Source organism: Amphiprion ocellaris, chromosome 21 (genome assembly GCF_022539595.1).
Source record: "Amphiprion ocellaris isolate individual 3 ecotype Okinawa chromosome 21, ASM2253959v1, whole genome shotgun sequence".
Lineage (NCBI taxonomy): Eukaryota > Metazoa > Chordata > Actinopteri > Pomacentridae > Amphiprion > Amphiprion ocellaris.
Window position 1 is genome coordinate 17,250,029 of NC_072786.1, and position 15,781 is coordinate 17,265,809.

General features: G+C 39.6%; 2 protein-coding genes across 6 annotated transcripts in view; one reads left to right on the forward strand and one right to left on the reverse strand.

Annotated features, from left to right (window-relative positions):
• LOC111565830 (protein PHTF2) overlaps positions 1–11,608 on the reverse strand; it is a 64,697-nt gene extending 53,089 nt beyond the window's left edge. For all 4 annotated transcript variants that reach the window (XM_023266103.3, XM_023266104.3, XM_023266102.3 and 1 more), the window contains exons 1-2: positions 11,449–11,608; positions 4,677–4,736 (exon numbers count right to left, since the gene is read on the reverse strand). The gene's annotated coding sequence lies outside the window, so the exon portion shown is untranslated. The remainder of the gene's footprint in view (positions 1–4,676; positions 4,737–11,448) is intronic.
• A 194-nt stretch (positions 11,609–11,802) lies between these two features.
• Positions 11,803–15,781, forward strand: LOC111565842 (transmembrane protein 60-like). 2 transcript variants are annotated; one of them, XM_023266119.3, is made up of 3 exons: positions 11,803–12,147; positions 12,461–12,591; positions 14,269–15,781. In XM_023266119.3, the coding sequence occupies exons 2-3, from the start codon at positions 12,508–12,510 to the stop codon at positions 14,584–14,586; spliced, it is 402 nt and encodes a 133-aa protein (XP_023121887.1). In that variant the 5' UTR covers positions 11,803–12,147; positions 12,461–12,507; the 3' UTR covers positions 14,587–15,781. The 2 variants fall into 2 exon arrangements, with proteins under 2 accessions (XP_023121887.1, XP_035802252.1); XM_035946359.2 differs by having other exon boundaries at positions 12,500–12,591.

Sequence of the window (15,781 nt, forward strand, 5' to 3'; positions counted from 1 at the left end):
CGTAGTTGAGTGAATCAAGGCCTCTCAGTTGCACTGAGGAGCACAGAATTTTATAATTTTAACAGAATCTGGTTAGAACACATTAGGGAACGTTTTACATTTTAAAAAATTTAAACGAGACAAATAGAATGAAGTAATTCTGATGAAATATCGCAATTGTAAGCTTAGATTTGGCTAATTTTCCCAATGAAACTGAAAGATAATTTTCTGGAATGTTGGAAAGTTGTAAATGCAACAAAAAACTGTTTTTACAGTTTCTGTCTCTCATAAACGTTGCAATTTTGCTGTTTTTTTTAAATAACAATTTACTGTCGGATTTGGGATTTAGAGGATTTAACAGCACCTACCCCATCTTTTCTTTGATTTTTCTGATATAATAACTATAAGCTTCCAACAAAACAAAAGGTGCCACTACATCACACAGAGAATCTGTCCTCAAATGTGTTGTTTTGTCCACAAGCCAAATATACTCCAATTACTGTCAAAAATTAGTAAAGAAACATGGAAATATGAACATTTGGGAATCTGGAATCAGAAGATTTCATTTTTTTTCTTAAAAAATATTCAGACTAAGTAATCACATATCAAATAAGAGGATTAATTTGATAATTAATTTGATAGTTATGAGTTAATTGACTAAACTTGATTATTACATGATCTGTCCAAGGTTAATACTGCTTTATTAAGAAGTATTTTAAAATATGAGAGCTGGATTCTCCTGTTGATACCTTAAAAGTACGATACCATTTCTGCAGAAGCGTCTTGAGTTCAGTGGAGCTTAAGGAAACCAAATTAAGGTCAGCTGATGCAGTGCATGCTTCCCAAACCTTGTAATGTGTAACTGTACACCTCTGTCCATCCATCCATCTGACAGCAACAACATGTGAGGTTTTACATGCTGCTTAAGCTCTTGTCTCATTAAATTTGAAGCCCAACATGCCTCTTTTCAAAGTTTATTTGAGATGCTTTATCGACATGTATGCCAGGACAGCTTAGATCGGTGTAGTTTATGTCTCACTATCTGCTGCCGTCTCCACAAGAACGGCTGGAAGCTGCAAGAACAACTGCACAAAACAGAAAAGAAATTATTTTGCTTTTTTTTTTTTTTTTTTTTACCCTTGGTACATGAAAATGGAGCTGCTAACTTTGGCTGGAAAAGCAGACAGTAGTGGTCAGATAAGGTTAGATGGCACTGAGCACTAATCAATACTACTGACACCGAATCAAGACCCGATCTCTATGAGAACTTTTCAAAACTGCCAGACAAAAATGACAACATAAAATATGCAAGTGTTAAGTGCATAAAGCATGGTTTTCTATCTGTTTTGCTTCAAACACAAACTGACAACAGTGTTATGTGTCTCTGGGTTGTCTAATGAAAACATGAGCATAGAGAGACCTCCTTCATGAGTCCGGTAACTCGTGATGTGTAACACTAGCTGCTCCCTCTCTATCCGAGTGCTTCATTTTTAATGATGGGAGCAGGTTACCTCTCCAAGCTGGGGGAGGGGGCATGTGTGTGTTATAGTAAGTGTGTGTATGCTGCATGTTTACAGGAAATACGAAGCTGCTCAGGCAGTGATAAAGGGGTCGAAGGTGTCAGGGGGATTCATGGAAATGGTGTGTGTGTGAGAAAGAAGGAGGCTGGGATCAGGTTTTCATCATGTAGGGTGATTCCCTCTCAAGTGACACCAAACAACGCTACATTTGACCTATACATCGCTTGACTGGGTAGCATCGTATGCTCCCACTAGTTGTTTAGTGTGACGGTCACATGTACATCAGCCCCCATGAACTCATTTTATACCACAAACACCACTGTGAAGCTGAAACATTTGCTCGACAACAACTTACATACATGATTAAATTATTAGCAGATTACTGGATAAAGCTGGGAGATTTAGGTACAGAAAACTAACATGGAACCATAAATTGATTTTGTCTACTGGTGATAATCCAACAAATGTGACAAAAGGAGAAAGACAAGTTTACGTTGTATAATTGAAGAATGAATTGAAAGAGAAAAAAACTAAATCGATATAAAGCTGCAGGGAGCTGGGAGATGAAGATGATATAAATTTGAGGCAGAATCATGATGCATGATCTGAATTACATGTTATTCTGTAGATCTGATCAGATGAGATCACATGATTAGCTGTTTATGTGGTTGCCTGGATACAAAATCTGTTACTACCACTCAAGGCTAAAGGTCCAGTTTACCAATGCCTCAATCCTATTTTAGATTTTCTTATGAAAGCTTATGACTGGCAATAGTGATTTTTCAGTCCGTTGCTTCTTTTGAAAATTTAGTTGCTGCTAACTTGCTAACACTTGGCCATTCTGTCTTGTTCATCTACTTGCAGGCTGGCCAGGCTGCTGCTGGGTGGCTCTCAATGTAATTCAGCTGTAATCTTTGCGGAGTCTTTCATCCAATAGACTCAAACTTCAAAGACTGTAGCCGGAGGCAGTAGCCTGCTGCCTCATCACAAGTGGACTTTATGGCATCCTTGTTTTGCTGTGCAGCCTCAGTTAGCTAAGTGTACATAAGCCAGCTCTCCACCTGCTGCAGGTTCTGGTGGAAGTGACCTTTCAGCTCAGAGCAGATTTCCCAGAAAGCCCAACAAAGACACCAGTTTCCATCCAGGACAGTGAAGCGGAGTCTGCAGGATAAGAGACTCACTGGCGAGTAGGGACAGACTAAATGGATTATATAGATTATCACCCTATATAGTGGATCTATTCGGTACATTCTGAATATTGGATCTGATATTTTTCAAAATATTACTATCATTTAAAAAAAAAAAAAACAATTCCAGAGTAAATAAATACATCTTTAAAATGCTCTGATGCAGCTGTCTCTCGTTATCTGTTGTCACTTTGTGGCCTTGACCTGATTGTCTTTTCATCAGGATTTATAGTCTACCAACACTGCAGGACAAATGCTGAAAAGTTCTCTTTTAGTTAAACATACGGAAAACATAGATAAACAAAAGCATATCAATGAAGTTTTGAGTTTTTGTTGCTCTAGATTTTGACACCAGCTGTTTTATTTTCACTGCAAAAGTATGTCAAAGGTTTCAGATATCAGTGATGTGTGTCCTTGATTACAAATGATTAGTATCTGCCCTGATAAACCCATATCAGTTGATCCCCACTGGAGGGGCAGCTGAATGACAGAGTACTTCCACAACAGTGACATTGTCAACAACACTTTGTGAAACATTTCGGTGACCGTGGGCAAGCTCAAACTGCAATACAGCCAATAAGAATTAATGGCATGTAAAAAATTGATCAGCCTGAGTGTTGATTGTTTGGGCCAATAATTAGATGTTGTGATCCCCATTAAGTCAAACAACAGATTCCATAAAGGTGTGGTAGACCAATTAGAGGTTAAATTTTAGCTTAACCCTAATGTTAGGTTCATTTCTCAGGAACAGCAAAAATATTCCTGGGTCATGCTTAATTATCCAAAAGTGTCAGAAGACAAAAAATCCTGACAAACATTGTTTATATCTTACTGTTAACTCCATTACCAATCATTTATATCAATATTTAGTGCAATGGTGTTCTTTACCTCTCACAGATCATGGTTCAATGAGGATAATTCACTCATTTTTCATAAAAAAAAAAAATGCATACTAAAACTTTTTAAAATATGTATTGGAAAGAGCTACATATAAAATACAATAGTTTTAAATAAATGTACTTGTTTTTAAAAAAAATTATTTCACATTTTGAATTTTTTTTTCTTTTCATGGAGTTGATAAATGAACACAAGTCACCTCCTCTGTTCAGGGTGGGTTTGGAAATATGTAAAATTAACCAATTTCATTTTATATGTTGGTCACACTTGTTAAGCCAAGCAGAAGAAATTACATTCTGAAAAAATACTTTTAACAATTTTTTTTTTTTAACTTTAAAATGGGTCAGTTTAATCCGCAACATAACAGGAGGGTTAATCTGTCGTCTGTCTGGTTTAAGATTCATAACATAAGAGATCTCTAAATCAGACAATAGCAATTAAGATTGTTTATCTCCAATAAATCTTTTTATAATGCAAAATAAAGCTGAAACAGACTTCACTACTTGAAGGGTAGATGTGCTTTCAAATAAGCTTCTGTTCACGCTTAGGCACAAGTCGAATCATTTATATGCAAGTCTGACATATGGAATTTTTATCAAAAGTGTATATTTAGTAAAAAAAAAAAAGAACCCTCCATAGAGCAGAAAGCAATAGTGTCAAACAGTTGCATATGATGTGATCATGTAGAATACTAAGTCTCTGTGGCTCTGTGTTGGACAGGAAGCCAGAACCCACAGATGAACTGAAAGAACTGAGACAGACTGTAGACAACTTCACTGTCCAGCATGCACGAACACATGCATGCTAAAAAGAAAAAAAAAAAAGCTTTGTGTGTGCACTCCTCAAAAGGGAAGTATGTCTTTTTTTTCCATCTGTCTTTCTCTTTCAGACGAAGTGAACAGGACTCGTTCGCTGCCGTTGCTGTCTGAGCAGAGCGGCTTTATGTGTGTGAGGGGAGGCAGCTGACACCCTCACAGCAACACATCGCGGGGTGCTGAAGCATGCAACAGACAAACAAAAACAGTCTGTGTGGCGGTCAGGGTGGGGGGCTGCACAGTAGTAAACACACAATGAATTCACACACGGGACTCACCTCTGGTTCGGCCGTGTAGCTGACTGGTGTTTCGTCCCCACAGCCAAATGACGGCAGGAGCTGGACGTTTGGGAAACAAAGGAGAGTCAGGTCAGACTGTGTTTTGCCTCAGATGATCACAATTCAAACCGACAACAGCAGCATGTACGACTTTGTGTGCATCTGAGGCTCTCGCATACCGCAGACGGCAGTCATTCAGGAAAGAGAAACTCGCTTTTGGTCAGCAGGACTAATAACTACCTCAAATTTCTCTGTGAAAAGAGGGTTTTAGTGTGCATCCTGAGCACCATGTAATTGGGCTTTGGTATGGGTCCTTGTAATGAGGCTGCAGTTTTAAAAGCTGCATGAGTCATTTGCTGAGCTTCAGAGACGCACACAGACAGGCTGCCTCAAGGATTCTCAGAAAAGGTAATGATTAACACCAGGCAGCCAAGGATCCCAACAGACAGCTTAACAATGCTGCTGTTGTAGAAACTCATGAGACTGACCACCATCATCACAATCATCACCATAAACATCACCAACACACTATCTTTATCACCATCAATTATCTCTCAGAGTGACCTTCTTGATAATGACAGTCCATTGCGGCAGGTAATCTGTAATGTAAAGCCATGGCATGTCTGCTGAAGTTATTCCTGCATCCATTCAAAAAAATAAATTAATTAAATCTGCTACTTCAGTAGACAGAAGACGTGACTATAATCATTATAAATTCTATGTCATAATAAAGCAATCAAACAAACGTTTCAGTTTTCACCTCCCAAAATCCACTGGTTGATTTTAAAGGCATGTTGTCTGTAAAAGAAAAGGAAGAAGGGAAAAAAGTAAAAATAACACCATTTATCAGATCCTGAATTTGTAAAGACAGAAAGAGTTGTCAGATTTTCCCTTGTCGAAAGTTCATGAGCTATTTATCTGTGCTGTCACGCTCAGTTGGGAAAATTAATCTAAGCTTAAAATCACAATATTTAAATTCCTATATTCCACATCTCATTTGAAAGTCTGCAGTAAACAAGTTGTTTTAAGTAACTAGGTTCTGTAAAAAAAAAACAACAATTCTGCGCTCCTCAAAGCAACTCTGAAGTCATTGGTGACTCAGCTGACAGTGAATGATCACAGTGCAAAAATTCAAGGACTTTCAACTGAACTACAGGTGAGAAAGAGGAAACAAGCATGGAAATTAGAGATGTAAGTCATAAAATATACATAGTATGTAGAGTCACTGTTTTTTCAGCATTGGTAACACCTGAGGAACTTGGAAAAATGTACATGTTGATTCCAGGTTAGCAATTAATCGCGCAAATGCCCCTTGTTTTTTTTAATGATGTTTGACATTATAACTGTGTCATCACGAACAAGATATTTCTGAGTTCTCTCTACTTCTAGCCATGCTTTCACCGTTTCTACAGAGGAGCACAAATTTATATTGCAGTGAAAAATGAGCGAAAAAAGGTGAGGAAAAAATGTAACGGGCGAAAGAAGCATCCAGACACTGTGTTGAGTTCAGAAGGTTTGCGGAACAGAATTCCAAATATAAGATCACAATTAAAACAACTACAACAGAAGACCAAGCACGAGCTGAATATACTGGTCTGATAACATTTTTGCAATAGTCTAACCTGATATGTGACAAAACTGCAATTATTCTTATCCTGTAATCAGGAACATCCTGTCTCAGAGTGATGCAGAAAAACTAGTCCATGCATTTGTTACTTCTAGGCTTGACTACTGTAATTCCTTATTATCAGGTTGTCCCAATAGCTCTCTGAAACATCTACAGCTGATCCAAAACGCTGCAGCCAGAGTACTGACGGGAGTTAGCAAGAGAGATCATATTTCTCCTATATTGGTTTCTCTTCATTGGCTCCCTGTTAAATCTAGAATAGAATTCAAAATCCTTCTTCTGACATATAAAGCTCTTAACAACCAATCTCCATCATATCTTAAAGACCTGATAGTACCATATTACCCTAGCAGAACTCTTCGCTCTCAGACTGCAGGCTTACTTGTTGTTCCTAGAATCTCTAAAAGTAGAATGGGAGGCAGAGCCTTCAGTTATCAGGCACCTCTCCTGTGGAACCAGCTCCCAGTTTGGGTTCGGGAGGCGGACACCCTCTCTATTTTTAAGACCAGGCTTAAAACCTTCCTTTTCGACAAAGCTTATAGTTAGGGCTGACTGGGTGACCCTGACGGGGTGAGCTGGTGTTTTCATTTGCACAACTGACTTCCCCTCTTGACGTCCCTTTAGTTTGCCCCTAGTTATGCTGCTATAGGCCTAGGCTGCTGGGGAACCTCTCTTGATGCACTGAGCCCTTCTCTAACTACCTATGTATTTACTATATATACCATTATTGCATTACACTCACTCTGTTTCTTTCTGTGTCCTTTCTCCGAGTGTCCCTGGTCCCAGAGCTGGATGCTGGATGCTTCAGATGTGTGGCTGTGTTTTATGGTCCTTGTGTCCCACCCCCCCACCTCTCTATCTCTACCCCTCTATCTGTATCCCTCTATCTCTATCTCTACCCCTCTATCTCTACCTCTCTACCTCTTCTGTCCCTCTCAACCCGCCCGGCCAGCAGGCAGATGGGTCCCCCCACATTAGAGCCGGGTTCTGCTCGAGGTTTTTTTCCCTGTTAAAAGGGTGTTTTCCTTGCCACTGTCGCCTTTTGGCTTGCTCTGGGGGTCAGGCATATGGGTTCTGTAAAGCGTCTCGAGACAATTTGACTGTAATTGGCGCTATATAAATAAAATTGAATTGAATTATTATTTACTCTGATGTATTCTTGCACAAGAATTTCCTGTTTGAGAAACTGAGTTTTTTTAAAAAATTATTTTATGTTGTTATTTCATTAAAGAAAGGTCAGATATAATAAGCTGGGAGAGTTTCTGCAACATCTTGTACAGACGGCCCCTGGTTGCCGTCTGTTCTTGTCTACTTTCCAGGCGGGTTCATCTCAAATGAACATATTAACTCAATCTAATTTTATTGCAGTACAGCTGAATTACTCACATAGAATTTGTCTGGCCACTGTGAGGTTACTTGGCCTTTTCCTGTGACCTTTCTGCTCGCACTTAATACCGCAATGGCCATATTTCTATAAATTATATCACAATCCTGCAGGCCGTCCTGCTGCTGCAACATCAGATGATATGGCAGTCTAGTGTGTGATGTCACTCTTTTGCAGCTGATGATGTAACCAGCTCTGCAGGCAGATTCAAGCTGCACAACAGAAACAGCAATGCATTGTCTGGAAGGTACTAGGAGATGGATAACGGGAAATAAAAAGAGACAGAAACAGAGAGACAGAGAGAGAATAAGAAGGGTGAGAGAGAAAGAGGGAGGCAGCAAGAGAAACAAAGAAGCACACACAAGGTCATTTAATCTGGCAGGCATCCTCTACAACTCACTTTGTGTGCAAACACACAACAACAAACACACACTATAAGCTCCGATTGACATCCAGCTCGTGAACACTGCAGAACTGCATGCTGACTGACAAGTACTACTGGCCCAGCAGATGATCAATCACCGTCTCAGGGGCAGGCGCTTTGTGTAGTCGATCCTCTGTGTACGCAAGTACAGGTGTGCGTGAGGAGCGTCCTGGGAATCCCATGTCTGTAGACAGCAGCTGTGTGTAACACAACACTGCACTTGTGAACATGCAAGATGCAGCAAAGGTTATATTAGTGCTCGTCTCCCTTCTGTCAACAAACACACACCGATTTGCAAACTTTCACCAAGTGCTCTCGGAGGCGCAGTGTGAGGAAGGTTGACGTAAGTAAAGTGCCTTGCTTAAGGGCATCACATGACATCTAATACAATGAGCGATGGAAAACTACCTCTTATGTCCCTGACAATTCTTTTTGATGAAAACATTTACCTGCTGCGCTCATCTGAGAACTACTACTTGTTGACGAGTGTATGGCTCACTGAATAGAAAATGACTGCATATATTATTCCTGTAAACCCTCGGAATCCTAAGCGCTTTCCGCTCATTTCACATTTTTACTCACTGTGGACTCATTTTTCACTGCAGCATAAAGTCATGCACCTCAATGGAAACAGCACAACCATGACTAGAAGCAGAGGGAACTCAAAAATGTCTTGTTGTGCAGTATGACAAGGTTATAGCGCCATAAATCACAAAAAGAAAGAATTCAAAAAAACTGGAATCAACGCGTGACACTTTTCCAAGTTCCTACAGTGTTACCGATACTGAAAAAAAATATGGTGACTCGACATACTACAGCTATTTTCTACCTTTATATTTTTGCCTACTCTCTGCTCGGTGTAAACAGTCTGCAGTTCAGTCGAAACGGGAATCTTTGTCCCGAGCTCAGTCAGTCTTGGCTTCTAGGTTGCGTTAAGAGAATTTTTTGTTTATCTTACAAAATGTGGTTAAAGCAAAAGATACATATTTTCCAAAGTCTTAAAGAGGGCAAGTGGACTAAAGTAATTGTGATGAAAAATCTGAATTTTAAGCTTAGATTTGTTTAATTTTCCCCTCGTTCACACGAGTATGTTCAAGGACCATTAGAAAATTGAAAATCCTGCAAGTCGTGACATTCTGGCAGCATGTCTTTCAACCCACCGGCAGGTTTCACTGAATAACTGTGGCAAGTGTTAGAAATTTCTATGAATAAAAGCATCTCCTAGCTGCCTGGAAAAACTGTACATGTGATATACAGGTGGACCTACCACAGTAACTGTCAGGGATTCACAAAGTCACCAGCCTAGGTGAAATGAAAGGGATGCTTGTTGTTACATTGAAAGTAATATTCCTGATGTTTAATTTTTAGAAAGAGGAAGCGGCATTAAATATTCAAAGACACGAGCCCTCATTAAACATATAGTTGCTAACCTGCATACCTGACTGCACCCAAGTGAAACAATGATATTAAATTCTTGGCCACAGTTCAAACACAGCCAAGTCAAACAGCTGCAGCAGTAGACGATAGTGCAGCTGATCATTTCTCCTGCTGTCATTGTTTTACAGCAGGATTTACTGCTCAGACGTAACTCGATAGTCTTCAGTTCTTCGACTTGTATGGACATATTCCGATTAATACGAGAGCCATATGTTTTGCGAGAGCCATCAGTTGACAGAAAAGGGGTATTCAAAGACCTTAAGTTTGAAAGCGAAGGGTTGTGTTAGGGGTTTAATTATGACTGCAGAGGAAAATCTGGATGAGTGATGACAGCATTAGTCAGACACTAGAAAAGACAGACTGGCTCGATGGTAAACATGTTGGATAATCAGACCGCCTGCCAAACTGTGAGCCTGACCGCCCGCTGAAAGCCTGCGACACTTTCCCCTCAGTGGTAAAAGACAGGTAGAGGTTATAAAACAGACCAAATAGAATAGATAGTAAAAGAACAAACAAATGTTAGCGATTCAGATTAGCAGGCTGTAATGATTAGCCGATTAATGAGGAGCTGATAATTAAAAGACATTCAGCGAGGAAATGATTTAGTTGAGCTGAAAAGCCATTTGGATGATGACACAGGTCTGCTGGAAGAGACGCAATCTGGTCAGTCCAATTGTTTTCAAGCCATGTGCATCATTATATGTATATACGGTACTTGCTGTGTGAAATTGCACCTACGCTTCTCTTTCATGAAGGCTAATGTGTAAAACTGCATAGATTTTTTCCACCTGCTTGCCCAGCATCCCTGCAAAAATTCAATAGAAAAACTTTCTATGAAAATAATTTACTCATGCAACATTTTAAAACTTAAGGATTTGTGTACTTGTCATTTGCATTTTAAATACCCGTTTCTAGTACTCTGGGTACTGCTGTATTGCAGCTGTTTATTCTATTTTCTATTCTATTTTTGCTCTGTGTTCTTGGTGAAAAGTACACTACTACTACAGCAGGAAACCTGGCAAAATCACAAAGTGTGACTTGATTTGATTGATTAATAGTTACTTGAAGGCCTGCAACGTCAACATTTCTCCTAGCTATGCACACACAACAAGACAATTAAAAAAAACACTCAGAAATGGTTTAGCAACAGGGGTAAAATAACCAGATCTTTACGCAACAAGAAAACTTTATCAATCCCACAAGTGGCAATTTGTTGGAGCTGCTTTATGGATATATGGCAACAATCAAACATAGATAAATTGCCTAATCAAAAGCCACATCATTATTTGGGCATATGATGTGTGAAAGAGCACCTCTGCTGGGTTATCCACAAGTGTTGTGTGCGTTATGTTTTAAAAATGCATTGACTTTTCCATTATTTGTCCACCATGGCTATAAAATACAATGGGAAAGCCTGCAATGAAAGTAATGGTGACATATAGCCCTCATATAATTTAACTAGAAGGATTACATGGTTAAGAAAATATAGAGTAGTAGAGGGCACAAAGTGTAAAGGTTTAAAGTGCATTAGTGTCAGGCATGTCAGTAATACTCAAGTGTTGTAGTAAACTATAGCAGATTCTCATATGTTGGAGGTGGTGTTGCTGTGTTTGACTCCATAAAAGGGCACGACCTGTGCGGCGCTATAAATTACTTTAAAGGCAGCTAATTTTGAAGCTAGCTGGCAAGTAGTTGGGCACTGCCACGGTGTTTTCAGATAGTCTTCACGGTTCAGTAGCTTCACACACAGACAGACACAGTCCTCCTCCTCCTCCTCCTCCTCCTCCTCCTCTTACTGCTGCTAGCTCGAGTTAGCTAAGCCACCGGCAGCCACAAAGAGCCTCACAGCTGTGTTTAATGCCCGATTAGCGCTGTCCAAACGGACCGCGCTCAGTCTTACCTCCTCGAACCGCGTCGGCCGCTCCGAGTTCCGCACACACAGCCGAAGTGCGCTTCCTAAACGTGATTTACAGTGAAGTGAGCTCGCCAGCCTGCTCCATTGTCTGGAGGAGATGCTGAGTGCCTGCTCGCCGCTGTTTGAAGCATTAGCTTTTCGCGTTCTGTCGATCACTGTAAAAATACTACTCCAGCCCCGCGACCGTAAACCACCGCGTACAGGCGCGGCTACGGTTTAAGCTAATAACCGCCGCCGACCGTTAGCAAACCGGAAAGGAGAGCCAATGTCTCGCACAACACACCAGAAAATAAGCTAAAAGCACAAAACAAGACAGCAAAATGTCTCCGTTTCATACGGTAACACGACGAATTGCCATATGATTACAGCAACTGACAGGAATAGAAAGAACTTTGCTCACCTCTAGTGGACGTTAAAGCTTACTACAGGACGAATCTAAGTCTGCGCTTTTGCCAAAACTTTACGGTTAAATTGATGGACGTGAAATAGACGTGACGTAAAAAAAGGCTGACCAATCGGCTCGCAGAAGGGGCGGGACGAGCTCAGATAACGGACCAGAAATCCTCCGTCTGTTGTTGTTCACGTCTGAGGATAAATATGTGACTTTTTATTAGAAACATCATGTGAATATTAACGCGTGGCTCGCAGGGAGAAGGAGATGCGTAGAGCTGGAAACGCACTGAAGTAAGTGAGATACTGTACACCAGCCGATTAGCAAATATGCTATTAGGCTGTAGAAGCTAGCTGTCATCTGCTACCTAACCTGAAAATGAATGAAAAATAGCATTTTAGATCAGTTTCAGCTAATTTAATTGAAATACAGTTAACACTACTACAACTGGCATGTCAATTATAGCTATTAGTAGCTATTCCGACCGTGCTGTCTATTCTTATATGCAAAATGTCTTGCTAGTATATCGAAATAGTCATAATTTTAGTGTATTTCTAACCTCTGGTGTGTTTCTGTACCTTTTCCATGTATGTTTGGTCTGTATAGCTTCTGTTTGTAGCCTCCTCTGATCATCTTTGTCTGCAGTCAGTGACATGTCTCTGGCTCAGAGGGTTCTGCTGACCTGGGTCTTCACCCTGGTTTTCCTCATCATGCTAGTGCTCAAACTGGATGGAAAGGTAACAGTTCTTTATTGTCCCATTAACCACCAAGCTGAATAAAGTCAAGTAACTGTTTATTGATTAGAAAGTATTTTGTGTCTTGTTATCGTTCTTTATCTCCATTCACTGCTTTTCTGCTGCAATGGTCCATTATAGGGTTTTGTGACATTCAAAAGATATGTTGCAATTTTTGTTTTTCTGAAAAGGGAAAAAAAAACAGGAATTTTTACCACATGGCTTGAATAAGTCTATTTTAAAAGAATTAATCATTGTCAAGTAATTGAGGCAATATTTTAATGGAGGGCATCTGCTTAAAAAATAAAAATGGCTTAAAAAGGCTGAAAAATGACTGGCAGAGGACCTGTCTTTGGTCCATATCATCCTCTCTGAAGCTCAAATATTTCCACACAACTGACTAGGTGTGCATACTGATGACCAAAATTATCATCACAATGATTTGGATCAACACATAGATCACGTTGAGCGTATTATATCACAATTATCTATTGATTTTAAAGGCAAACTAAAATAAGACTTAAAATACTGTTCTTCTCCACCAGAATTCAATGTAAAATAAAATTGCACCCAGAATGAATCTCCTGCTGAGCATTTTCTCACTGACAGACGTTACAATTTACCAATGTTCCCTAAATGCCTCACATGCAGGCTCAGGTAGAAACTCAGCTGTGCACAGAGAAACTTTTAGTCTCCACGGTGTTACTGCAGCACAGCAACTCAGGCAAGTGTGACCAAAAAAATCACTTTGAAAATAATGAAATAAGGTGTTCTAATGTCAGATTTAAGCAAGATAAATCCAAGTGATTTTATCTACATGTGCTGTTTATGATCAGTGCATTTCAAATGTAAGCATCACAGTTGTAATTGTGAGAAGCCAAAATCGTGATTGTGATTCACTACTTTGATCGCAGCCCTACAGCTGGTGTTGCATTTCCTCTTGCAACTAAATCACCTTTTAAAATGTTTCTCTTCTGTTTTTTTCTGAACACAAGTAGAGCATATACACTATCATTCAACAGTTTAGACACACCTTCCCATTTAAGGGTTTTCCTTTATTTGTAGATTCTCACTGAAGGCATCAAAACTATGAATGAACACATATGGATTTATATTTTAATTTTTTTTTATTTTAGATTCTTTAAAATAGCCACCCTTTGCTCTGACTTCACACTGACTATTCACTTTTTTGTTTATTACATAATTCCATGTGTTCATTCATAGTTTTGATGCCTTCAGTGAGAATCTACAATGTAAATAGTCCCGAAAATAAAGAAAAACCATTAAATGTGAGGGTGTGTCCAAACTTTTGACTGATAGTGTATATCAACAAGCTTTGTGTCCTGTGAATGAAATTTAAAAAAACTAAACAACAACTTAAACAATAGTCATTATATCACACAGACCTGTAGATAAGCCATGGAAAATGAGAACTGTACAAATGTTTGTTTTAATATGATTAACGTTGTAGAATGATGCCTTTGATTTATGTTGCCTTATTTCTCATGCACATTGTCATGTCAAAGCTGAAACAATATGTTGTTCATACTAATAGATTTCTCCCACAGGATTCATAAAAAATCCCCATAAGTGCTCTGTTTAAGATTTGTAGTCATCCATAATAGACAACTCTTGATATTCAGAGCAGTAGATAAAAGTCTTGGCTTTGCTTTTCTCTAGGTGCAGTGGAACTGGTTCCTCATCTTCCTCCCAGTCTGGGTCTTCGACGGCATCCTCATCCTCATGCTTGCCATCAAGATGGCGGGTCGTTGCAAACCCGGGTACGATCCTCGCAACGGCTCGCCAGACCTGCGGCTGCGTACCTGGTACCTGACGGCCATGCTGCTCAAGCTGGGCTTCTGCCTGACGCTGTGCGCCAAGCTGGAAAAACTGGCCGACGTAAAGCTGACGTTTGTGTGCATCCCGTTGTGGACCATGTTGCTGGGAGCACTGGTTGAACTGGGGCTCAATATATTTCCTGAAAGAAGAGAGGCTTAAAAAGGATCAGACGGTTGTTTAAAACGTTAGCATGAAGCATCACATCAACAGCAAACCTTTGGGAAAAAAATACAAGAAGAAATCTTGGGAACAGATTTGTGTTTATGTGGCCACAACTTTGTGAAATCACTTAATTATGTTCCCAGAGATGACTCAAGACTCATCTCTGCTATTGGTATTCATCTTCATTACAAGAGACTTTGTGTAGAAATGAGAATCATAGACCTCGGACCTCGGTGGACAGTCCTGGGCTTCAGCAGAGCTGGGACTCTGCTGTTTGTGTCAAAGCAGAGCTGCTAGTGCATCAATGCATTCATTTAAAACAGCAAAAAATGACTGTTTTCTTTAGCAGCTGTATCTGTGAGACTACTGTGAAGCAAACACTGGAAAAAAAACATTAACATCCTCTTACGTTTGTTTTGTTATGAATTCAAGATGTCCAGTATTGTTTTCTGGTGTTTATTTTTACTGTATATAAGCAGCCGCAGCTGCGGTTGTAAGAAAAAATATCCCTCAGTGAGGAGCTGAATGGTGACTTTTGACTCCTGTATTTAAGCATAACTTTGACGCTTATTACCAAAACACAGTGCAAGTTTGCTTTCAATGCTTTAGATGCTGTGTTGCTGCATTTATGCACAGACTTTTTTTTACTTGTTCCTTGAGTAGTTTGCCAATTATTATTGCTTCCAGTTAGAAATTAACTTCAAAAGTGTTCATGACAACTGCAAGTTTAGCTGCAAGCACACAAAGAAATAAATAACTTGGACATCTGACATTGTTTTTTCCACAGGCTACTCCTCTCGGCCTCGGACAAGGTCTCTTTTGTATTCTGTAAATCATCGTGTCCCGTTAAACTCAGTAAGATCTTATTCTGTCTGACTGAAGTTCAAGGTCAATAAGACAAAACCCTCTCTGTGAGTTAAATTAATTTAATTACATTCCTACTGTGTGTTAGGTTTAATTATGGAGCTGTAAACTGAATGAAACTGCTACATGGAGCTCACCAGTGTTGCAGATTTTGGTGTTGTTGTCTCACTGGTTCATATTCAGACTTTACAGTTACATGACTCTGCATGAGTGCAATTTAATTTGTGCCATTGTTTCAAATGCATTCTTCACACGATGTTGCACTCTCTTGAAAAAATTCGAAATTGCATGCATGTGTTGTAATAATAAATGACCGATTTACACCACA

What these genes read in the sequence shown, in the direction of transcription:
- LOC111565842 (XM_023266119.3), top strand. Translation starts at nt 12,508, where the DNA reads ATGTCTCTGGCTCAGAGGGTTCTGCTGACCTGGGTCTTCACCCTGGTT. An exon ending in TGCTCAAACTGGATGGAAAG is followed by an intron (nt 12,592 to 14,268) that starts GTAACAGTTCTT and finishes GCTTTTCTCTAG; the next exon opens with GTGCAGTGGAACTGGTTCCT.